This window comes from Talpa europaea (assembly GCF_964194135.1).
Source record: "Talpa europaea genome assembly, chromosome: 14".
NCBI lineage: Eukaryota > Metazoa > Chordata > Mammalia > Eulipotyphla > Talpidae > Talpa > Talpa europaea.
In genome coordinates this window covers 86828060-86852213 of record NC_140082.1, presented here as the reverse complement: position 1 = coordinate 86852213, position 24154 = coordinate 86828060, and the positions used below count along the sequence as shown (strand labels likewise).

General features: G+C 53.4%; 1 protein-coding gene across 1 annotated transcript; it reads right to left on the bottom strand.

The window, feature by feature from the left end:
• Nucleotides 1-373: 373 nt before the first annotated feature.
• On the bottom strand, nucleotides 374-23880 carry FAM174B (family with sequence similarity 174 member B; the record flags this gene model as incomplete). The annotated part of the gene is made up of 3 exons (XM_084254273.1): nucleotides 374-456; nucleotides 7921-8052; nucleotides 23555-23880. 3 exons carry the CDS (start codon nucleotides 23878-23880, stop codon nucleotides 453-455), a joined length of 462 nt encoding a protein of 153 aa, XP_084110399.1. The 3' UTR covers nucleotides 374-452.
• Nucleotides 23881-24154: the final 274 nt, after the last annotated feature.

Genomic DNA, 24154 nt, shown 5'->3' with positions numbered 1-24154 from the left:
AAACTCAACCAGGCCTGAAAGACGACCAAAGGGCCAGATGGCTGGAACCTGCGCGGTTCAGGAGAGCAGAATGTCAGAAACTCTAAATATGCAGCCGAATAGCCTTCAGGCTTTTTTTTCAGCTCCTTGAGAACTTCTGATCTCTTTTACTTTTGTCAACAGTGGCTATAAAATTACTGGGTTTTGTTTTGTTTTTTTAATCAATATCTTTCTCCCCTTTGTCCCTTAGCAAGGCAAAAGCCCTCTTCAGGGCCATCAGAGGGCTGATGTTTGGGCCTCCAGAGGCGATAGAGGTGACCTTGCTGCCGTGACAACATAGTCGTCCCAGAGTTCCATGGATCAAGTTTGTGACGGTTCCAACACCTCGAATGAGAGAGCTTCCAGATCCTTCACGCCCACGTTGCAGCTGGCCAACTCTGTCCACAGGACACCAAGACGCCAGAAAACAGTTTTTACCTAAAAAGGGGGGAACAAATTAGTACTTCTGGCAGAGCCCTGGATTCACCCTGATCTCTCCTCACAATCTCCATCATGCAGGCCACGTGCTCCCGGCCACAGCACCTTTGCATGTGCCATCTGGAAGGCTCATTTCATTCCTCCAGATCATTCCTCCCTTTCCCTGAGTGCCCAGCTCAGAGTCTTTGCCTAGATCCTCAGAGACCCCCATCCTCCGCTGAAGACTTTTCTCCTTGTGTCCCTCCTTCGTTTTATGAATGTTTACACAAGGACCCAGCAAACCCTTTCTGTAGAAGTCCAGAAAGTAACTATTTCTGACTCTGAGAGGCCGGCCGTTTCAGTGGTAGCTACTCTCCCCTGCTGCTGAGCCATGAAAGCAGCCACAGACAGCACGGCAAGGCTGCCGGTGACCGTGTTCCCATAAAACTTTACTCGTGGGCACGGGGATTTGAATCAAATGTCATTTTTATGTGTCATAAAGTTCACCTTTTGATTCTTTTACAGCTATCAAAATGTAAAAGTCATTCTTAGCTGGTGGACTGTATAAAAACAGGCACGTGGCCTTGAATTTGGCCCACGGGCCCCTTGCTGATGTTCAGGTAACCCTTGAACAACTCAGCTTGAACTGAGCAGATCTGTTTATATACGGAATTCCTTATAAATAAATGATGTAAAGTTCTGGTCCAGTGCTGTCAATGTGTCTTCTTTTCCTTATGATTTTCTTAATAACACTTTCTTCTCTCTGGGGAACTTTACTGTAAGAACACAGTTCGTAAGGCAGAGAGCTTGCGAAATAGTTGCTCATCGAAGCCTATGTTACTGATAAGGCGCTGTCCAGTCAACAGCAATCTATTAGTAGTTATATTTGGGGGGATTCAAAAGTTACGCATGGATTTCTGAGTGCATGGGGATGAGCCCCTGAACCCCACATTGATCAAGGGTAAAGTGCATACACTTCAGTATTTGCAGGAAAAAGGACATGTGTATGTAACTTACCTGCCCGCCCCCCAGGAAAATACCAGCATGTATACACACACACACACACACAGCCCCCACAGAGCAGAGGAGGCAAAGTGCTAAAACAGGAGACTCTGAAGAAAAGGGTACAAGGGTGTTCCCTGCATTGTTTTTATTGTTGCAACATTTTTGAAGATCGAAACTATATCCAAATAAAGACTTTTTTAAGAAAATAAATAGATATGGGTGTCCTCGGTGCACCTGGCTGGCCCTTCAGACACCCGTGACCAGGACTCGGGAAGCTCTGGGGACGTGGACACGGGGCCACATGAGGAGGCTGTCTGGGAAGTCCCAGCCTTTTTCATTCTCGCTGACTCCCTGAAGCAGTGAAGCTTTGGGGTCCTCCCTTGAGGAGGGTCCTAGCAGACAGAGCTCATAGCTGCAATACTTAACTTGACACCTGCCTCACCTGCTAGCCTTCTTCCTGGAGAGCCTCACCCCTCCCTGCCCTCAAGATCCACCATCTGCTTCACTCCTGCCCGGGAGAGGCACCCACCCCAGTGCCCACTGCGCCCAGGCCTTCCCTCCCCGGTGGGCTCCGACCATCCCTGGGCCAGGCTGTCTCCCCATCTCAGCACCCACTCACAGTTCAGGCCCCGGCCGCCCTCCGCCACCACAGTGAACAGGATGACAAGCTGGACACTCAACGGATGACAAGGCAAGACCACTGAGAGGACTCTGGGCCCCTCCCCTCCACCACGCCTGCCTACCCAGAGCAGCTAACCCAGCGTTGATGACATCCCTGCTCCAGGGCCAGTCACAGCAGACCCCACCCATGCTCCGCAGAAGGCCCTTGAGACAGGAAGGCACCTTTAGGCACATGGGCCTCTCAGACCCCAGTGACACTGACGCCCCAGGACACTCGATGAGAAAGAACAGCTGGGGATGGCACTGGCTTCACAACAGCATCGCTAGGTAGGACTAGCTCTGCTCTCTTCCTTCTTTTTTCTTTTCCTGATTCTCACCACTATAAAGTGTGTGTGTGTGTGTGTGTGTGTGTGTGTGTGTGTGTGTGTGTGTAGAGGCAGGAAGTTGAGTAAGTCATATGCACTTTGAGGTAAATTTTCATCACCACGCAAATTTCCAATCTGCTTCAGCCTCCTCTCAACATAAAGCTCAAATCCTGCTGAGCTGCCGGACACCTTAGCTGAGAACTGCGCCCTGTACCAGCAGTGCTTTGTAGAGGAAAGAAAATGCCTCATGAGATGCGAGTTTCTAACCGGTAAGTCCCACATTCTGCAAGGACCGGGCCACAGAGACTGGCTCAGCTGGTGTGAGGAGGCCCCTAATGCTATTTCCCCGCCGGACACGCCCATTGCCAGGGGTTTGGCCTGCGGCCACCAGTCCCCTCTGGTGCCTTCTAGGCTCCGAAGCTCAGACACCCATTGCCCCTGAGTCGCCACATGCTGATGCTCTTAACAGCCCCGTCCCTCATCCTCAGAGACGAGGGAGCACAGGCTGAGGAGCACGGAGGCCTCAGCGACCTGGAGGGAACAACCACTCAAGCCCACCCTGAGTGAGCTTAGCAGCTGCCACAGAGTCCATGAGGCAGCGCGTCCCCGGCCTCCGCTGAGGGTCAGCAAGTCAAGTCCATCTTCTCCCAGGCTGCCCGTGCTCCTGGGGGCCTCTCCCTGCCAACAGCCATCCAGTGCCCTTTGTTCCCAAGAAAAGACACCAGGCCCAGCGGCCAGCAGGAAGCAGAAGCGCCTCCATTTCTCACTACACCCTCACAGGAAGCGCGAGCCACAGGAAGGGGAGGCAGGGATTCCCAGAACACACGTCTGGGTCCCGGCAGGTGACACCTTTTCCAAACCTGAGAAGCAGAGCCCTCCCTCTCAGCAGGCCCAGCTTTGGGCCCAGACAAACGGGGGGAGGGGCAGCATTTGCCCCACCTTGGGGGACATCCAGAGGGTGCCACAGAAGCCTCCTGTAGTGAACGGGGGGCTCAGAGCCCCAAAGCACCAGCCACGATCACATGTGAGGCCAACTGAGCTCGAACCAGATACAAAGGCCTTTTGAAATCCGGAACCATTTCAGAGCCCCGGGGCTCACCTCGCCAGCCAGCCGTTCTCTCTTCTAATCAGCCTTCTCAAGCACAGAGTTGAAAACTCATTTCTACAGGCTGCGTTCCCCAGCCCCCAATCTAGCCCTAAACGTTGTGGGTCTTATCTCAGGGACTGTAACAGCCCAGCGTGTAGGAGCCTAAGAGGGCTGCCCACGGGAGGCCGCCTGCCGCCCTTGCTCCCTTCCTGCCTGCAGACACTCACCGGCTCCAGGTCACGAGATGTCATCGGAGAAGCGCACACGTACTAATGGGAGGCAGGTCACCGTCTGATCACCCAGAGCCAATAGCCTGATTTTCCTCTCTACGCTCATTCATAAAATAGCCCAAGGTCACGAACCAGCTGCATCTGATTTAAACGGAGTGTGACTCCCAGAGGGAACCCAAATTGCAGCAACGACAGGGACCTGTGCAAACATGACACGAGCAGACAGAGAAGTTTCCAAAATACCTCACCCAACAGGAAGCTGGGCTGAAAATTCTGGCACTTTCAAACGTATTGACCCGCAAAGTCGTATGTGATACGCTGCTGGGGAAAATGTTCAAAAACAGCATGTTCAGCATAGCCCTGTTTCTGTCAAAAAGAAAATTCCCTAGACAGGCACTCACACACACTCTAGTGGTTACTGCTAAGTAGTAAGATTACACGTACACGTAACTGCCTTTTTCCTTTCTCTTGTGTGCAGCTTCGACACCCTGCATCACACCCTGACAGGACAAGTGCTGACCCGGTCTAAGTGGTCAGAGCTCCTTGGGCCTGAGGACTAGAGTGGTCTCGGGCCCACTCACATCCTGACATTGGTCCGAACACCAAGAGCACAAGCGGCTGCTGTGAGCAGCTCGAGTTGGGTTCTTTGCCACACACTGGGGCAGGGACGGGCCTGCTGTGGTAAGGAAGGCTGGCAGAGGCAGCTGCAGTAGACAAAGCGCCCGAGACGCTTGCCCCACAAGAGAAGGCTGCACGGGGGTGAGATGGGTAGCCAGTAGGGGATGTTAGCGGAAAAATAGAAAAAACAACTGGAACAAAGCATACCCAAAGAAAGCATAAGGAAGGAGCACAGAAAGCAATTGAAAATGGTAATATAATAGAGGATCCAAACGTCAAAGGTTGGTTCTTTGTGCAGATGAATAAAAATATACTTTCAGCAAAACTGATCAAGGAAAAGGAGAAAAGGCAAAAATAATCAATATTAAGAATGAAAAGAACATTGCAAAGATTAAAAAAGATGAAAGAAGGGAATGTGGTGAACAAGTTTAGGACAATACATCTGAAAACACAGACGAAACTGACAAAGCCTGGGAAGACACAACCCATCAAAACTGACCCTGAAGACAAGGGCTGGGAACCAGCCAACGAATTGGATGTCCATACTTTTTAAAAGATCTGCCCACAAAGCATTAGGGCCCTTTTGTAGCACTTTCTGTAAACAGTTCAAATCTGATACAAACTATTCCAAAGAAAAGAAAACTAAGGAACAGGCCCCACCTTGATTTACAAACTTCTACCAGCCTAACCACAGTGGCAAAAAAAAAAAAAACTACAAACATCACTCTTAATGGTAAGATTGAAAGCCGACCCTTCAAGATCAAGAGCAAGATTGGACGCCTATTATCAGCACGTCTCTTTAACAATGACTTAGAGACCAAGAATCCAAAAAGACTAGTAGAAAGGGCTGAACTATTCCAGGAGTAGGGGCAGGGAGACTCTTGTTAGTCTGAGATAAGATGTCCACATAGAAAACCCCAAAAATCCACACCTACATGACTAGAAGGCAGAGTTTAGCAAGACTATTAGATTTTTTAAATACCAATATTGTAAAATATCAAGTGCATTTCTAGACACCATGAGGAGGGGAAAAAGTCAGAAAATTTTATTTTTAACAAGATATAAGACAAGGTCCCCTGCCGCAGGACAGTAGCTTACAGGGACATGTCTTCAAAGCTGTCCCGCACAGGGACCCAGAGGAGCCAGCAGCCCTAAAAGCAGAAACCCAGGCGTGGAGATTGATCCAGGGACAGGGCAGCAGCCGGCAGGTGACCCCTGCTGCGGGCTTGTACGAACGTGCTGGGCGCGGGGTGGACACCAAGACCCGCAGTGACTCCTGCACCAAAAGCCGCCACAGTCAGGGGGCCTGTGCTAGTGTGTCAGAGAGACACGGCCTGGATTAGAGGGCTGAGCCTGCTTCCAACCTGGTTCCCTTAAGTTCTTTTGCCTTCACAACAGACCTGTGAGCAAACTCAGACTTTTGGAAAAGAAAAGCAGGATGTGACCTTGGCCCCCACCAGGGGCTTCAATGGAGCCTTTGCCTTGGTGGCAAGTGTCACCGTCATCAGCTAGAGCAGGAACCTGCTCCAGTAGGTGACACACTGGAGACACCAGGTTGTGGAACTTTCTTATTGTGACCGTGGTCTGAACACCCGCCTTATCTTCAGGATCCAGGAGCAGCCAAGCAGTCTTTATATCAAAACAAGCCATGGATCCGCTGACTCGAGAGAATCCCCACAACGAGAACAAGCCTACGAAGACTACGGACCGGCGGATCCCTGTGTTTCCCTGTTGAGGGTCTGTTCTTGCATTAGTGAGCGCTGAGCCCACCACTAAAACAGGCCACAGCTCCCGGGGAGTTAGCTCAGTCACCAAATATGGGTGAGAAACTTGTCAATGGCTCAGAGGCCAAACAGCAGGCTGATCCAGTAAAGCCACTGTACAATCCTCCAGGCCCCAGGGCACTGGAAACTTTTTCTACTGTGACTAACGAGAGCAGAGTTTTCTTTCCCCGATGCTTTATCTCTCCGCACTGAACGTGGGGCAGCTAAAATGGCGTGGCAATGAGGTCAGGATCACCAGCGTTCTTACGTGTCCGTGATTTTGCAGTGAGGATCTCGAGTTCTTCCCCAAGCCTCTCTACCTAAAATGCAAATTATGGCTCACAGCATATCCCCTTACTCGGCTTCTCTGACCAGTCTGTGACTTCAAGCTTGGATGTTGATAAGATGCAGGTGTGAATCGTTAACAAGCTGCGTCCAAAGTCGGCGTGGGCAACCATGATGATGTGGCCATCTTTTTCAGGCATGAGTACACATAAAATTTTATTTTTTAATCAAAACTATATCTATGTATATAATATATATAGCTAATATGAATAGATAAGCATAATAAATATAAATAGGTAAGAATAATAAATACCTACGGATACGTCTAACACATAATACATTGATGGAGACAATTTTGAAAGTACTAACTTTTTTTAAATACTTAAATAATTGGAAAGTGACTCCATGCTCACGGGCGGGGAGAGTCACAGAAAGGGGCTGATTCTCCCTAAACAGGCCAACTGTGTCAGTCAGTACGACTTGGATCAAAACCCCAAATGCTTTTTTGTTGAATCTGAGGACAGATTTACACAGCAGGGCTGGGGCCAGGAGGGGCAAGCCAGGGAGGCTCGGCTCCCCAGGAAGCGGAGAAGCCAAGCGATGGTTAATCTTGGGAGTCAGCTCAGCTGGGTCACAGACACATGCCCCATATTATTCCGGGGGTGTCTCTGAGTGACGTTAACAATTACATCTGCAGACTGAGTAAAACTGGTGAGCCTCGTCCATCGCTGGAGGCCCAAAGAGAACAGGTTGGGGTGGGAGAACTCGCGTGCTCTGCCTGGCGATTTGCACGGAGCGACATCGGTCTTCTCCAGTCCCGGGGCCGGCGCTCACACCATCGGCTCTCCTGGTTCTCAGGCCTTCAGACTTGGACCTTCAGAATAAATCTCTTTCTAAATATAGATGCATGTCCTGTTGGCTCTGTTTCTCTGGAGAACCCCTTGGGGGGAATCTTGGGATTGGGTTTGGCCGGGATGTGTGTCTCACCCTTGCAAGCTGCTCCCTCTCATCTCTAACCTGTGCTCACCCCAGCTCACACGTCCAAAGTACATCCCAAGCAGACCCCAGAGCCCCTGCACTACAACCCCGAAGAGACAGTCCTCCTGAGTGCTCTGTGGCTACCTAAAGGAAGCACACCTGCCTTTGGAGCTTCCAGTAAATTCCATCAAGAAGGATCACTCACTCCCCCGCTTCTCAGCTACCGCTTTGAGAGAGGCCAAAAGAGCAATTTCCCGTGGTGTGTGCGGCACGCGTGGCTGCTGGGCCTGAGGGCCCACCCCAGGGCCGCACCGGCTTGTGTCTGACTTCTCAGCTGGCGTTTGGCAGGAGCAGAAAATAAGTGTTTCCCTGTATCCTCTGCTGGTTCTCTGGGTGCTATGAAGGGACCAGAGCAGCCCCCCGACAAGCAGAACACCCCAGGTCAAACACAACCAAAGAACCAGAACACACGCACAGCACACCTGCTGTTACCACAGCCGGACCCGACACCTCGACACCCCGAGCCCAGGCACCTGTACTTGATGTCAAACACCGTGGAGTCTTCCTCCTCGTCTTCCTCCTCGTTCAGCGGGGCCATCTCCACGCGCTCGGCCGGGGTGGTGATGATGTCATACTTACGGGTCTTCTTCAAACGCCGGCCCGACCTGCAAGAGGAGGAGCCGTGCTTGAGAAGCAAGTTCACCTCCCTCAGCCTCAGCCTCCTCAGAAATAAAGCAGGATAGAAACACCACTTGCCCCTCTCAGGCAAGGGAGGAGTAAAGGTGACAAGGCCTTGAGCAAGCCCACACAAGGGAGGCCCTCAGCAAAAATTACTGTTGGCAAAACAAAAGTAAATAGACATTAAACAGGTATGGCCTCCCTCGCACCACCAGGCCTCATAAGACTGAGTCACTATCGGGGCCTCCCTCGTGGCGCAGCAGTTGAACACTGGGCTGCAAAGCTGCCCGCAGCCTCTGCAGCACCAGTTCGATCCCCGGCCGCCGGCGAGGGTCCCACATGGCACGCAGACCTCTCCTGCCGCCCGCTGCTTCCCTCAGCAGTGCACTTCGTCAGTCTGCCTGCTCTGCTCCCCGCTCTGGCTCTGGTGAATTCTCTCACCCTCCTGCACTTCTGACTGTACCCAGTGCTTGTATAAATAAATCTTCAAAAAAAAAAAAAAAGACAGAGCCACGATCATTCCATCCTGAGGACTTTGGAGGACTGTGAGTTAGAACTCCTGAGCTTTTGCTCTGGAGGCTGGAGCCCAGATAAACCCTGGGACAAGCCCTCCATCTCTGACGTCACCCATTGCTGCAGGCATTTCTCAGGACGTGGCTGAAAAGTTTATGAAGCCACCAGAAATAACACCATTATTATTTCTGCAGTATCGTCAGCTTTTACCCAAATACCTGGTATTCTCCAGTGTCCCTCTTTGTAAGTATATTTGATACTGTTGGTGAGAAACCAGCCAACCCCAAAATCTCACAGGTGCGGCAAGGAAGGATCGTGTTCTCGAAACCCCCCTTGTGCAGACCGTAAGCCATTCCTGGGGGAGGGTGGGAAGCCCGTGTGAAAGGCCCCGGACGCTCCCCTTGCCCTCAGCACGCACAGACCCTTCTGTACGTAAGTTTGCAAAATGTTGTCGTCAGACGCTCACTTTCACTTTTCCTAACAATTTCTCACCAACACCAACTTGCTCTTGTCTTATTATTTACCAAAAACATGATTCATGAAAGTCATTTACATAGAAAAATACATATTTATCTACACCTTTGGCATAGAGAGTTACAAAAAATAGAATTATATTACCTGTCCCGTGGTTCTTTGGGTAGAGAGATTTGGGGGAGATATGGAGAAACCAGCTATAAAATCTGATGATCCCCAAGTATCCCTGCATTCATCACAGGTACACACACTCTGCTTGGATCCCAAACACTGGATGAAAGAGGGGCACATGCCATACCCGGTGGCCAGGACAGGGTGTTCTGGAGGCAGGCTTGCCAGGAGTGACAACGCTGGCCTTGTCACACCACATTCTCACCATGCACAGATTCTTCCGTTCTCTCCACCTTGCCCCAAAGAAGTAAAATAAATCTTTGCTCACCACCCTAGACACATTACAACCCTGGCCAGTTCCACCTCTAATATGGGAGGGGGGAGAAGTGAGGCCAGAAATGGGCTCCCCAGGCCACAAAAACCCAAGATAAAACCACAAGACAGGGCCTCCCTGGCGGCGCAAAGGGTTAAGCAGTGCACGATGAAGCAATTTGCAGCCTCTGCAGCACGAGTTCAATCCCCGGCTGGCCAGGAAGCAGCCCACATGGCGCAGCAGACCTCTCCTGACTTGCCTGCCTCTTCCCTCAGCAGTGTCTTTGGTCCGTCTGCCTGTTCTGCTCCCCACTCTGTCTCTGGTGGATCCTGTCACCCCCACATCTCTGGCCTGTACCCCAGGTCTTGTATGCATAAAGAAATAAAATCTTTAAAAAAACAAAAGACAAACTATCCTAAAAAAAAAACAAACACAAGACAAACCACCCAACCCAACCCTCCAGACGAGGGTCAAAGTCCTGTATCTGTGAAGACCCACACACCACACCTTTCTCAGGAAAACAGCCCTGCTCTCCACCCAGGTGACTCATGGCTCTGCAAAGGGGCAGGTTTCTGTTGACCTTGCCCGGTGCCTGGGACGCACACATCTGAACAAGCATCTGGAAGGTCAGAAAGGGAGACACCCTGAGCCTGAGGACCGGAGCACCTGCAGATGCTGGGAGGGCTACTGTCCAGATGGTGCAGGCGGGGGAGCGCCCTCCCATTGGTCACTCTGTCAGGTACCATGTGGCCTAGAAAAGGCAAACTAACTCGGAACTGACAGCCTTGTGGGAACTTAAGACCTTGTTAAGTCACTGGTCCGGAGACAGGACTGACTGCCAACCCTGGAAGAAGTCAGAGGCTCTGACTTCTGCCTTGCTTCTTGGGAGTGGATCTCGATCACCCTCCTGATTATTGACTGTTATAGAATCTTGTGATGTGAAAATTAGTCTATCAGGATTAAAATAAGAACCTCGAACTCATACCCCTGGGAGAAGCTGAGAACCAATCCCAGACTCTGGACCATCATGGCCTCCAGGCTTCAATAACAGCTTTCTGACCATGTGACCTCAGAAGATCATTGTAAACCCCTGAGATTATATCAAAGGTGTGACAGCTAATTTTATGTGAATTTGACGGGGCCAGATACTGGGTCAAACATTTCTAGGCGTGTGTGTGAGATGAACATCTGAATTGGCAGCCTGAGCAAAGCAGATTGCCCTCCCATCATGGGGGGGCCTTGTCTAAGCAGTTGAAGGCCTGATGAGCACATAAAGCCTCACTCACCACCAGGAAAGGACAGCTCCTCCTGCCTGATTGCCTCCAGGCGGGATGTCAGTGTCTTTCCAGCCTTGGAATGTAAACTGAAGCATTAACTCTTCCAGGGTCTCAAATCTGCTGGCCTTGGGGTCAGAATGTTCACCATCAGCTCCGCAAGATCTGCAGCTTGCCCGCTCTCCCTGCAGGTCTTGGGACTCGTCAGCTTCTATAATCATCCGAACTAATGCCTTATTATAAATGTACGGATATGTTATACATGTATACATATTTACACACATACACAACTTCTTGGTTCCATGTCTCCAGAGAAGCCTGACTAATCCAAAAGGCCATTAGCAACAGCTTTGTATGTGCTTCAAACACCAGTTTTGATATAATGAGCCGAAAAATTACATTTCAGACAACTGACAATCTGAGACACAACACCTTTATAAAAGAAGAACAATTTCTGCTGTTGGGTGTGTTAATGAGAGGAAATGGGCTGGTGAGGGATTGAAGGAGACTTAGACTCAGTGGGGGCAGCTGTTGGGTGGGCAGGCAGGTGGGGGCTGCAAACTCCAATCTGGAGGGCGGGGGCAGAGGATGGGACCCATCAGAGCCAACAGTCGGCTGGAAAGGCTGCACCAGGGGGAGCAAACACCTGGCCCACCAGCCTTGAGACCTCGCCGGAATGAGGCTCCTGGCCCCTTCTAGAAACGGAAAATAAAGCCAACACGGTAGAGGACAGACTGGAGAGAGGGACCAAGTCCCAAATGGACTAGGAGGCTACTCTCCTCACCAAAGCCACTCCAGGTGGACTCCTAATCCGACCTGCCACAGGGTCTCCAAAAGGGAAGAAGGAAGGTGGGCACAGGGTGAAGTAACACTGCCAGGTGGTGACAGACACCGTCTGGGCACACATCCACATTTCCACAGCGAGACCTCCTGTGTGAGGACAGCAGCCCTGGTTTGCTTCATTGTGACACTGATGAGAAAGAAGCAAAGGTTCCGCTCCCCACCGCCTGCGGAGCTGGCACCGCTGGTTTACTCTGAGTACTCCGGCTGCCTGCACCCCCGGGGTGTGGCATGGCGCCCACCAGTGTGCCTCGGTGGTCCCATCACAGTGAGTGTGTGTGTGATGTGCCCTTGGGAGGAGAGGCTTCCCGTCAGGCGTGGCCTGCCTGGTGCCCTGAGCTGCCAGGACAGGCTCCGGCCACCGACCCTGGCCAGAACAAGCGGGTTGGAAATGGAGGACAGACCACATGCGTGACTGAATGGATGCAAATTGCTGATTCGCTCTACAAGTGCAGGTCTTTATTCAGAAGTTTGGTGATGCTTCTGTGAGTAGAGCTAAGCTGCGGGAACTTTGCCGCGTGCAGCAATAAGCCTGGGCCAGACTGGTTTCTGCCTATGTCATTTCGCCTCAAGTCATTTCTAAGAACCTATGGGCGACCCCACCGGAGGACGGATGGTTCAATTCCCCATTTTGTCAAAGCCTTTAAAAGACTAGGACGCCTCCTGCTCCCTGTGAACCACACACACATAAGGGGCCTCAGTGACAACAGAACGAACATTCTGGAAAGGATTTTCCAAGAGGACAAACCTCCATGGGACCCTCCTCGCTTGGCGTGAGGACAGGCAAGGGCCTCCAAGACTCTGAAGTCCCCCGAGCCTCTCTGCAGGGGACAGTGGGTTGGACAGTGGACGAAGCCCTCACTCCAGAGACCAGAATCAGAACCAGGAACCACGTTGCCGGTTCTAGAAAGAGCTGCCCAGTTATGGTCCGACCTGGGTCCAGATCTCAGAACTTTCACATCCTTAGCCCGTGTCCTCCCCCGAGCACGGGGGTGGGCAGGGGCCGAGTGAGAAGCAGCTCTCGAGCACTGCCTGCTGCTGCAGGACGGGGCTCAGGGAGGATTTGGGAATGGGGGGAGGGAAGGGGGAGACACTGGCCGCCCTCAGCAGCACAGCCCCCCGCCACCATCTTCCTTTCGTGCACGGAGATCCCATTAAACCCGATGCCTCCATGAAGAGATGTTTTGAGGAAATGTCTGCCTTGTGTTTCACAGGAACAAGCAAGACCACTGAAGTTCTGGAAGAAACAAAAGATCCCTCCACTGCAGCCAAAACACACATTTCCAACAAGACGGAGGAGAAGTTCAACATTCTTTACTCTGAAATGTAATCCCCAAGCCAGAGGGCCTGTTTACTCAGAGCCCCTTTCAGCAGCTGGTCAGAAGTGGTTTCCCCAGAGCCCTGGCCTACAGGTCACACAAACTAGGGAGGCAGGGGTGGGGGCCTGGGGGGTGTTGGGACTCAGCAAACCAACTCAGGGAGAGGCCCCCTTTCATGCCCGCCCCACAAGAAAAACAAAACAGACCCTTAAGGGTTCACTTGTTATTAGAAGCTCAGTGTTGGGGTATGTCCAGAGATGGAGGCTTGGATCTGCGTTTCTCTCTGTGTGCCTCCGGGGAAGTCACTCACCCTGAACCTTATTTTCACATCCATTTCTGCTGCCTGCCTGGTGCTGTTGGGGTTCTGATCATAGGTCCCGGGGTGCATCCTGGCCCTGCCCGATCCAGGGGCCACGACCTCTGAGCATGCCAGGCGGGCAGGGTGGCCCCTGCTTCACCTCCTGTGGCCTGCGCTCGGGACACCAACCTGCAGTGGTGCTGGGGTGTGGGCCGTGGAACAGCGTGGCCTGCGTCATCCCTCGCTGGGGGACAGGAAGGCGTGAGGAAAGGCAAAGGCTACAAAGCCACGAAGAACTGGTCCCCTGAGCTACGGTGCAGGGGGCAGAGCCCTCACTCAGACGGAGACGCCGGCAGCCACTGTGACGACCCCCTCACATCAGGGCTTGCAGCTGGGCGTGAGTGGGAAGGAGCCAGGGAGCAGGGGCAAGACTCCTGGTTCAAGATCACCCCCGGGGAGGCTGCGCTGGGGGCCTGGGTCCTCTTCGGAGCAAATCATGCCAGAAGTCCTCCAGTTTTTCTGACCAGACGCCACCACTGAGTTCTCCTCTCCTCTCCCTGCCTCCTTCTCTTTATTTTTGCTGGGCCATCTCCACCACTATAGCTCTTCCCGCTTTGGGCGCACCTGTACCCACCTAGGTACGGTACACCTGGAGTGGGAAGGGTTGTCAGGGCAAAACTTGACTTGAGGCCTGGCCTGCCACCCACACACGGCAATCTTGGTGGCACGTGGCACGGTCTGACGCCCGAGAGGTGGAATGACACGCACGGCCACCTGAGGGCTTCCCGCTCCCTGTTCACAGCAGTTCAGTCTCCAGGGAGGAAGGAGCGCCAGGGCTACTTCTATAACCTCGCTGCTTCTGTCCTCTTGGGAGCACCATCCACTCGGGGTTAACAAAGAGGCGCCAGGGCCGATTAACCCCCACACGACGCAGCACACAACGCAGAGTGTCCCGGGGTTACGAGTCACGTAAGATCGATTACAGGCCTGACAACACCACAGCATCCGCGTCCCTCTGCTCCCCACCCTCATTTTGCTTTCCATGTCAGTCCCCACGGGGTAGATCCAACCCTCCTTCTGTTACGGCAATTTCCCAGAGAAAGCAGAGGGCACGCAGAGAGGTGGGGAGATTTACCCGTCACACCGGCGGACCCAGTGGGATCGCTCCTGGAAGGCTGAGCGCCCAAGAGTAAAAATGGCAGGGTTTATAGTTTGTATGAGGAAACTTGCTATCCCAGCCCTCAAAGCATAAGCATTCTTTCTTGTTCGGGCAGGGGGTCAAGCAGTGCAGGACACCCAGCAACTTCTCTGCTCCAGCGAGCAGCAGAGTCGAAGGAGCAGACTCCCCCAGGCAGCAGGCTTGGGAAACTTCCTGCTTCATTTCTTTTTTTTTTTATTTTATTTTATATATTTTTTACATCATTTTCCATTTTTGTACAATGTATGCATTTTCATCTTGGTTATCGTCCCCGTAAAATTCCCACCCCCTTTGTTTTGGTCCTACTCCCTTCTCTCCCTCACCCCCCCCGCCCCCCAGTGTGTCTCTGGTTTACAGTTGCTTGTTGATTTTGATTTTTACTTTATTATAAAATTAGTCTTTTTCCTGATCCCTTATTTGGGTTTTCTAAATTCCTGCTATGAGTGAGACCATCCGGGATTTTTCTTGTTCTTTCTGGCTTTTTTCGCTGAGCATGATCCCTTCCAGCGCCATCCATGTTGCTGCAAATGGCATGAGTTTATCTTTTTTGATTGCTGAGTAATATTCCATGGTGTATATGGACCCCATCTTCTTTTTTTTAAAAGATTTATTGATTGATTGATTGATACAAGCACTGGGTATAATCAGAAGCGCGGGAGGGCGAGAGAATTCACCAGAGCCAGAGCAGAGAACAGAACAGGCACACTGACGAAATACCCTGCTGAGGGGAGCAGTGGGCACGGCAGGAGAGGTCTGCACACCATGTGGGTCCCCCGCCCGGTGCCCGGGGATCGAACCGGCGCTGCGGAGGCTGCGGGCAGCTTCACAACCCAGCGCTCAACCTCTGCACCACCAGGGAGGCCCACATCTTCTTGATCCAGTCATCTATTTTGGGGCATTTGGGTTGTTTCCATAGCTTAGCTATTGTGAGTAGTGCTGCAATAAACATAAGGGTGCAGGTGTCCTTTTGAATTAATGTGTTTGTGTCCTTTGGGTAGATCCCTACGAGTGGAATCGCTGGACCACATGGAAGCTCCATTTTTTTCCTGCTTCATTTCTACGGAAACACCCTGGTTTGATTGTTAGAAGCCAAATGAAACGTGGCAATGAGTGCCCCAGACCTGTCCCTCCAGCTTCCAGCTGCCTGCAGAGGGCGGGGTTCACTTTGTTGCTCTGCGAGCCCAGGGAAGACAGCCTCTGGGGCAGCTCCACTGGCTCAAAGGGCAGGAGCAAGATGACCCAAAGGGACCCTGGCAGACCAGAAGGCCCCATCCCCAGCCTGAGCTCTGGGGTCACTGTGCCCCCAGACCACCACAGGGACCCTCTCCGTGCCCGCAGTGCCCACTTGGAAAGGGAGGTCTTGGAAAATCATCCTGGCTCCTGGCAGCCCGCTGCAGGGGTGCTCGCTGGGCAGAAGCTCCACCCTGCTCCCCCTCGAGCCCTGCAGCAGGTGTTCCGTGAGCCTGTTCCACCCATAGGCCCTTTCTCCCAGGCTTCTCCCAGGCCCAACCACCCCTCCACCAAGACCCCCTTCCCTAGGCCTTTTGGGTCACCCTGACACCCTCCTCTTTCTCCTCCTCTTTATCCACCCATTGCCCCAGTCCTCCCGAATGCTCCTTCCAGCATCTTCCACAGAATCTTTGCAGCTGTCCTGCACCCCCACTGGAGCCAAGTCACCACTCACCCAGTCAGGCAGCAGGTGGTAGTGAGCAGCCAATGCAAGTCAGCATCACTACAGCTGCCCTTCGGCTCTGTCACTCTTACACCCAAGCCCTCCACTTGCCCCTCTGGCTCACGACAAATCCCCAAGTCCTCTGCCTGGATCCGGCCTCCCCAGTCTTCAGCAGCCGGGGAAGGAGCTCTGGATCTGAAGTCAGACTCCTGCCTGGCGTGGCCTTGGCCAGACACTTCCTCACTCTGCACCTTGACTTACTCGCCTGTAAAGTGGGGCCTCTGACAGCGCACCCGTCATGGGAACGAGGGGACATCACTTCTTAGCACGCCGTCTGGCGCGCCGCGAGGGCTTCATTAGTGCTGCTGTTACCGCTGTCCTCATCATGAGTCTCAAGTGATCAGCTCTTCAAATCCAACCCACCGCTTTGCCCTCTGGTCCTGGAAGAACCGCTTTCCCCTCCTCTATCAAGTCTTGATCCTCCTCTCTACGCTGACCTTCCAGATCATTCTGTCCCTGACCAAAGCCTCTGCGATGTCCTTCCGTGATTCATCTAGTGTCACTTTTGATATAGCACTTCCCACTGCACTGAATTGCTTCTGCCCTGCCAAGGGAACTCAGCAAGGGTATTATTCCACCTCTTACAGGAACTGGAAGCCCCTTAGCCACCGACAGGCTCTCACAGCACCTCGAGTAGGTCTTCTTAAAACACCAGGAAGGAGGCTGGGTCCATTCAGCCACTCTTTCCCCTGGGACTGTGGCCAGTCCCTCCTCCACGCCTGCCGGTGAGAGAGGGTTTCCTCTTCTCTGTACCTCCAGAAAAATAAATATCAAGTCTGGTTTCCTGGCAGATGGGCCTGAGATTAAGTACAGATTTTTTACAGCGAAACCACAATAACATGATTCTCAATTTGTGGTCCCAGAAATGCTCTTTGCAAATAGTTAGAACCAAAAACATCAGTCATAAAACTAAAATATCAGACATGGCCCACGACGCCTTCTCTGCTTCAATCCAGGAGGCTTCTCTCCTACAACACACTCCCCCCAGGTGCTATGTAGACCCTAACCCTGGAGCCCCCCACTCTCCCCAATGTGCCTCATGTTGCAAAAAGGACCTGCATCTTCAAAGCCCCCCAAACATAAAAGGTACAAACACAAAGCCACCCAAACATAAAGCTATACAAATCAGAGGGTTCAATTAAAGAGGAGCCCCCCCCCCTTCCCAGTTTGATAGAAGGAATTGGTGCTGGGGTCTAGTCCTCACAAGTCACCAATTTCATTTGCGAGAGGCTCAGAAGCAGATGCACCTGCCTGATTATTTTGACCATATGGCTGTGCCCTCATGTATGGGCAGAAGCAAACCAAAAGGCTGTGTGTAAATTACATCTATTTTGAGAATGACACTTAAATACAACAGGACACTTGGCAGCTCCAAGGGGAGCCAGGGACCTGGTAGACTCTATCTCATTCTAAACACCCCAGCAGCACCGGCTTCTCTAATTAGTGCTGGCAGTAGGGAGGCGGGGGAGGGTCAGGGAATGGTGGTATCAGATGGTATTAACCTCCCCTTCTTCCCTCTCCCCCCCCACCCCGTGGGGGTGCTATTGACAGTTAGGGGTGGGGGTGTGATTCTCAGAGCAGGGGCTGTCCTGCACATACTAGGACGTTTAGGAGCACCCTCCCCTCCCTAAGCCTAGACAATCGAGCCTCTGCACATAGGGAAGGGTGCAACTGTGCCCCCCAAAATACAGCATTATGTAAACAACCCACAAATTAACAAAAAATTAAATTTAAAAAAAATTAAATGGCTCCAGACACTGACAAATGACGCCCAAGGGGGCAAAGTCCTCCACAGGCAAGAACCACCTGGGACCCTGACTCTCCCCTATGGCAAGTTTAGTTTTTTGTTTTTTTTTTTAAGTTGTTGGGAAAAGGAATCAGGTTCACAATCTTCTTTTTAAAAATCTGGATTTCTGGGCCTTCCTGGTGGCACAAGGGTTAAGACGCAACCTGTGAAGCTGTCCGTGGCCACTGCAGCACGAGTTCGATTTCTGGCCAGCCAGGGAGCAACCCACATGGCGCAGCAGACTTCTCCTGACTCGCCCGCTGCTCCCCTCAGTAGTATATTTCAGTCAGTCTGCCTGTTCTGCTCCCCACTCTGTGTCTAGTGAATCCTCTCACCCTCCCGTGCCTCTGGCCTGTGCCCCAGTTCTTGTATGCATAAATAAATAAATCATTTTTTAAAAAAAATCTGAATTTCTGCTGTGTGGAGTTTACTCCCTTTCTTCATGGAGGCCTAGGATAAGGGGGGGGGGGGTCAACAGATAAGACAAGTTAGTCCTGGACATAAAGGATATCAGGGTGATTACAGCCGCGTCGCCAAGAGCAGATCCCAAAAGTTCTCATCACAGGAGAAAGATTTTTTTTTTGCTTTTCCTTTTTTGTATGCATATGAGCTGGGGAATGTTGGCAATACTGTGTTCTCCATCTCACTGTACTTGCAAGTCAAGTCACTGCTCGAACTTAAACAGTATTGTGTGTCAATTATATCTCAGTAAGACTGAAACAGAAGAAAACCCACAACAATAAATTTGTATCTAAACTAAGACAAGTGTTTTACCACTCTAGCTGACCCCCCAGTTCAAAATGTTGGTCAAATCATCAAAAATACCTCCTGACATTAACTGCACAAGCCCCCAATCCCTCAAGTCATAAAAAGGGGATGCACTTTCTAACCACGGCTCTGCCCAGAGGTCAAATCTCTTAAAATAATAGCAAAACACTAATGAGTAAAAAACTAAACACCTTTCAGAGTAGTGACAAATCCTAAGTATATTAAATTTCTGCATCTCTCTTAAATAACTCTTATCCCTATTACACATGTAAATAGAGATGATGGGAAATTTGGGGGACCCAGAATAAGCAGGAACACCTTAGTTCCTTTTCAAAGGCCTGGCTTAGTAAACTCCCCGCAGCCAGGACAGGCAGGAGCACTGTGCCCTGATGCCAGGCGCAGCTGGACAATGCCAGACACCTGCAACTCACCTTCCTCCCCCACGGCCAGGAGCACCAGAACAACCCCCCTTTCAGATAAGAGGACTTTACAGCTTTAAAAATAAGAGGCTGGGCAAGCAGCCAGCAGGGATGTGGGCCTGGCAGTGGAGCGGGGAGACTGGCTGGACAAGGAAAGGACAAGGAAAGGCTCCCCAAGAGGAAAGGAAAGCCTGGTCTCAGGTGGTGCTTTCACAGACTCATCACCACTCTGGCTGTAAGACTCCTAGAGTAAACCTGGCGTCCCCCCAGATCTCAAGGGGTAAAGGCAGGCTTCAGAAATCACGTGGCACAGAAGACCCTGGGAGCAGCAGCCGGTGGCTTCTACTTACTATTTCCAAACCCAGACACCCCACCACATCCTTCCCAGCTCCAAAAATCTGGAGGGGTCCGTGGTTTTCTGCTTCCCTGAACCTCTCTGATACCCTTCAGCTCTCACAAAGACAGAAAGATGCTTAGGGAAAAGAGGCCCAGGCCAGGTGGCCCCAGTGGGAGCCAGGCGCATGCCCATGTGCCCATGTGCATGTGTGTGCGCTAGCATGCGCTCGCGCACACGCGCACGCGCACACACACACACACACACACACACACGTGGTCTTACCAGAGGACACTCGGCCTCCAAATTTCCTCCCCTTCCAATTTTGGCTAGGCACAGTTTTCCTTAATGATTAAAATGCATGAAAAAGGTGTAAATGATTCTGCAGATGGCGAGATCGGCTTGCTTAACAAGGGTGGGAAGAGACAGAGACAGCTGCCCCATCTCGGAAGCTAATGGAGAAATGCAGAACAAGGCCACGAGATACCCAAGAATACCCAGCTGACAGGAAAACAGAGAGTTGAGTAACACTAAGTTTGGGCTATGCTGGAAGGATGAGAACCCACATCCTGAGATAAGTGGGAAGCTAAGGGAAATCAAGCCTGACTACCCCTGGAACCCAGACACCCCACTTCCAGGTATAACTCCAGCTGTTCCTGTATAGAAGCTCTGGAAGACATAGCCAAGGAAGCAGCAAAGAGCTGATTCAGGGAGAAAAAATAATGACTATCTGTCTATTGTTCACATGCGCAAACACACATCTAGATCGCTCTGCACGTCCACATACACAACATCTATGAAAACGAGCTCGTGCCACACGTGCTGTTCTGGAGCCAGCTGCACAGCTGGGATAACCGGATTCCTTGAGCCAATGCCCAACTGCAGGACTCAAGTTATTTAAACCTTTCACCTGCCAAAGAACCCTGCTATGGCCCTTGCTGCTGTGCATCTTTGCTGCCTCTAATTAATGAAATCAGAAGCAAAGAACGGGTGTCACAGTAAAAAAAAAAGGTTTAGCATGGGGCCAGAACTCCTCGGTTAAAGGCACGTAGTATCTATTTCATTATGACACACATTGTCCCTTTCTGATATTAAGTTTCCCTGGACCCACTTTTCTGCTGCCTGACAAATGGGCTGCGTCTGCCATTTCACCAGCAACTACAGCCACTACATTCTTCCTCACCATCCACATGGTTCAGAAAATGCAAGGCGCTGAGGCAAATCCCTACCTTACAGAGTCAGACATCGGCCCAGTGTCTAGTCCCAGAGCACACTTAGATAGAGAAGCACCAGCAATGTAGAATGCCTAGAAGTTCAGCACACGTTTGCAATATATAGGTTTATTGGGTGCCTGCGTGTGCTTGGAGCCACAGAAGGTGTAGGAGAGACACTGAAGATCTTGTAAGGCCCAGCGCCCACCCGGAGAGGCGAAAGGACACGTGCAGAGACACACTTCTCTATGGAGAGCATTTAAAACTCAAATGGGAGCGCAGGCTGGGGCAGCTTCTCGGAGGAGGTGACACAGCTCAGCCAACAGCTATGGGCTTGTGGCAAGTGGACTCCGAGCAGAGGGCCAGCCTGGGCCTCACACGGAGGGAGGCCGGCCCCTGCCCATGAAGAGCCAGGCTGGCCTACACGCTAAGCGTTGGGGCAAAGGAAGGATGAGCCCAGAAGAGGGAGGGGCGGATGGCAGCAGGGACAAGTTTCAGCAGGAAACCACACAAAAGGACACAGGCAGGATGAGCTCTAGGTTAGGCGGCCTGCCCGGCAGAGGCACTGGCGAATGGGGAGAGGGATACGGGCGCGGGGGAGATGGCCTCCAGAAGACATGTGCCAGGCTGCAGGCATGCTGAGGAGGAAGCGGCAGGGAGGGGAAGCAGGTGAGGATGGCCAGCCATCGCAGCAGGCATCTGGAAGCCGGATGAGCCAAGCCCGCAGGGGCCATGGAAAGGTGGAGAGGTCAGAATGCAGAGCACTGAGCAGGGGAATGAACGGAGTTGGTGTTGTCCCGGCCCCAGCCACAGCCTTCTAGATGATTCACTCCACTCCCTGGGATCAGCTTTCCCCTTTACAAAGGGGCACCAGGGGACTGAACCATCAAGGTGCTTCCCGGCTGTACAACGTAAATGCTGTCAATGCCTGTCGACATAAGGTGGGGCTGCAGACGTTCACCCCGAAACTCAGCCCCAGAGAATACCTTACCGGAAAGCAGAGGCAGACCATGCTGGTGGTACCCCACTTCCTCTATGAAGTCGGTGGAATCCTCTTCCAAGCTGACAAGGACCCAGCCCCGTCAGGCTCCCCATCAAACACCAGCTCACATCTGGCCGCATGCTGCTTGATTCCCTCCCTCCCTCCTGGGTAATAAGGAGCAGACTGGCAGAATAGTTCAAATACCTTCTTAAAAAGTACACTGCCTTGTGGGCTGGGCGGCCTATTTTGAGCTCCAAGTTTCAAACCTCCAAGTTCAGAACTGCTCTCGGTGTTCACATCCACTCTACCCAACCAATGAGGAGTCTGTAAATGAGTACGGAGTACCTGCTAAAGGCCAGGCCCCTGCTGGGCACAGGGACACCGGGATGGACTGGACAGCCCACCCTACAGGGCTCTGCTGAATGAGGGAGCTGGACGCCAGAATAGGGCACGGTAGGCTGTATGGAGCGTGCAGAAGGCTAGGGCAGGGGTCGCAGAAGAGAGATGGATTGCCTCACTCAATCCAGGAAGACTACACGGAGGAAGAGGCATGGCATTGGCCCTGAATGGCTGCATGCAGTCCCGGCAGGTGGAGAGCAGAAACCGGCCCAGGGGTCATAAAGCACAAGCCGGCATTACGGAACAAAGGACAGAGAGGATGCTGGGAATGGCTGGCGGTGGTTGCAAGCTGCGCTGGGACCCGAGGCCACACCCAGGCAGCGGCCTCATGAAGCTTATAAGCAGAGGAGCGAAGGCAATTGGAAGGATGGACTGAAGAGACAGGTAACCCAAAGCCTGCAGAACCAAGGGGACCGGCACAGAAAGGAACAGCATGGCCTGAGATAGAGCAGGGGCTCCCCTGTCTCTGGTTTCTGGGGACCCCTGGCATTTAATCCAATAGACCCGCAAGGAAACTCCTGGACTCGGAGTCACACGACAACCACAGCAAAGCTCGTGACACAACTCCCAGCTTTCCAGGTCTGGATCCCAAGACCCAGGGCCTGGCCCCAAACCTGCAACAGCTGAGCAAACACTGCAGCATGTTGTGTACATTCGTTAGGGGAGGGAGCAAGCAGAGGGCGAGGGACACGCACACCCACGTTTCCCGGCAGCCCGGCAGGGTAGCAGGACACACTTGATTCATTTCCTGCAAAAACAGGATTCCCCAGGCTTTGGGGGGGAAATGTCCTCTGCACTCCTGTAGCCTCCTCACCTCGCTTCTCCAGGGCCCTGGGAAAACTTCCTCCCTTCCCAGAGCAATCTACAAAGCTTCCCCAAGGCTTCGCAGCCCTGCTAAGCCTCACTGGGGCAGCCCAAGGAGCCAGAAGGTGGGAGACCCGCGTTGACCCCACTTAGAAGTCGCCGGGGCCCTGCAGCCCAGCTCCAGCTCTGCAAAGCCGGCCTCCCACAGGCTTGGGGGCAGCCCCGCCTGCGAACCAAGCTTCTCTGGGTAGCAGGACTGAGCGAGGTGGGGAAGAGGGAAGGGGGCATGGAGACGCCCCAGCCTGGAGGGAGGGGCCGCCCGGTGGGTTCCTGTCAGCCGACCTGGGTTCACATTCTCCCTCCACCAGTGAGTTTCCTTGGAGGAGACACGCTGCCTCTCTGGGGGTGCAGGGGGAGCCTCATCTGTGAAATGGGTATAGAAGTGAATCCCGGGTAAGGCTCTCCGAATTCGGCGTCCTACTGTGGGTTAAGCCATCGCGAGGGTTCCAGGACAGCCGCTGTGGGGGAGACACCTCGCTCAGGGGGGCGGGAATTCCCGCCACGCGCGCCAGGGGGCCGAGCGCACCCCCGCGGGGCCAGGCCTCGGGGCGCACCGGGCGCCCGGCCCCGAGCAGGAGGCGCTCCGGGAGCACCGCGCGCGCCCGGCGGCGGCGGGGAGTGGGCGCGCGGGCGAGGCCGGGCGGCCGGACCCACCTGAGGACGCGCAGCAGCAGGCAGGCGACGAGCAGCGCGGCGAGGGCGCACGCCACGACCACGGCCGCCTTCAGCGTGGGCAGGGCGCGGAGCAGGCCGGAGAGGCGGGTCACCAGCGCGTCGCCGCTGCTGTTGGAGGGGCCGCCGGCGCCCGGCGCCGTCCGGGTGGCGTTCCCGGGGCCCGGGCCGGGCGGCGGGCGCTCGGGTGGGGGCTGCGGCGCGCGGCCCGCCTGGGCTCTGCCGGCGCGCGCGGCGGGCGCGGCCAGGAGCGCGGCCGGGAGCAGCAGCAGCAGCAGCAGCAGCAGCGGCGGGGGCGCAGCGCGCATGGTGCGGGCCGAGGCGCAGGGCCCGAGGGGCGCACGGCTGAGCCCGGCTCCCGGCCCGCGCCCGGTGTGCCCGGCTCCTGCCCGGCTCCCGCCCGGCTCCCGCCCGGCCTGCAGGTCCCGCCCGGCTCCCGCGCGGAGGCGGCTGCGCGGCGCGGGGCAGGAAGCGGCGCCGGAAGAGCCCGCGCGGCCGCCGCCGCCAACACGTCGCGCGGGCCCATTCGACGGCCGCGGCCCCACGTGGGCGGGGCAGCCCAGCCGGGCCCGCCGCGCTCCT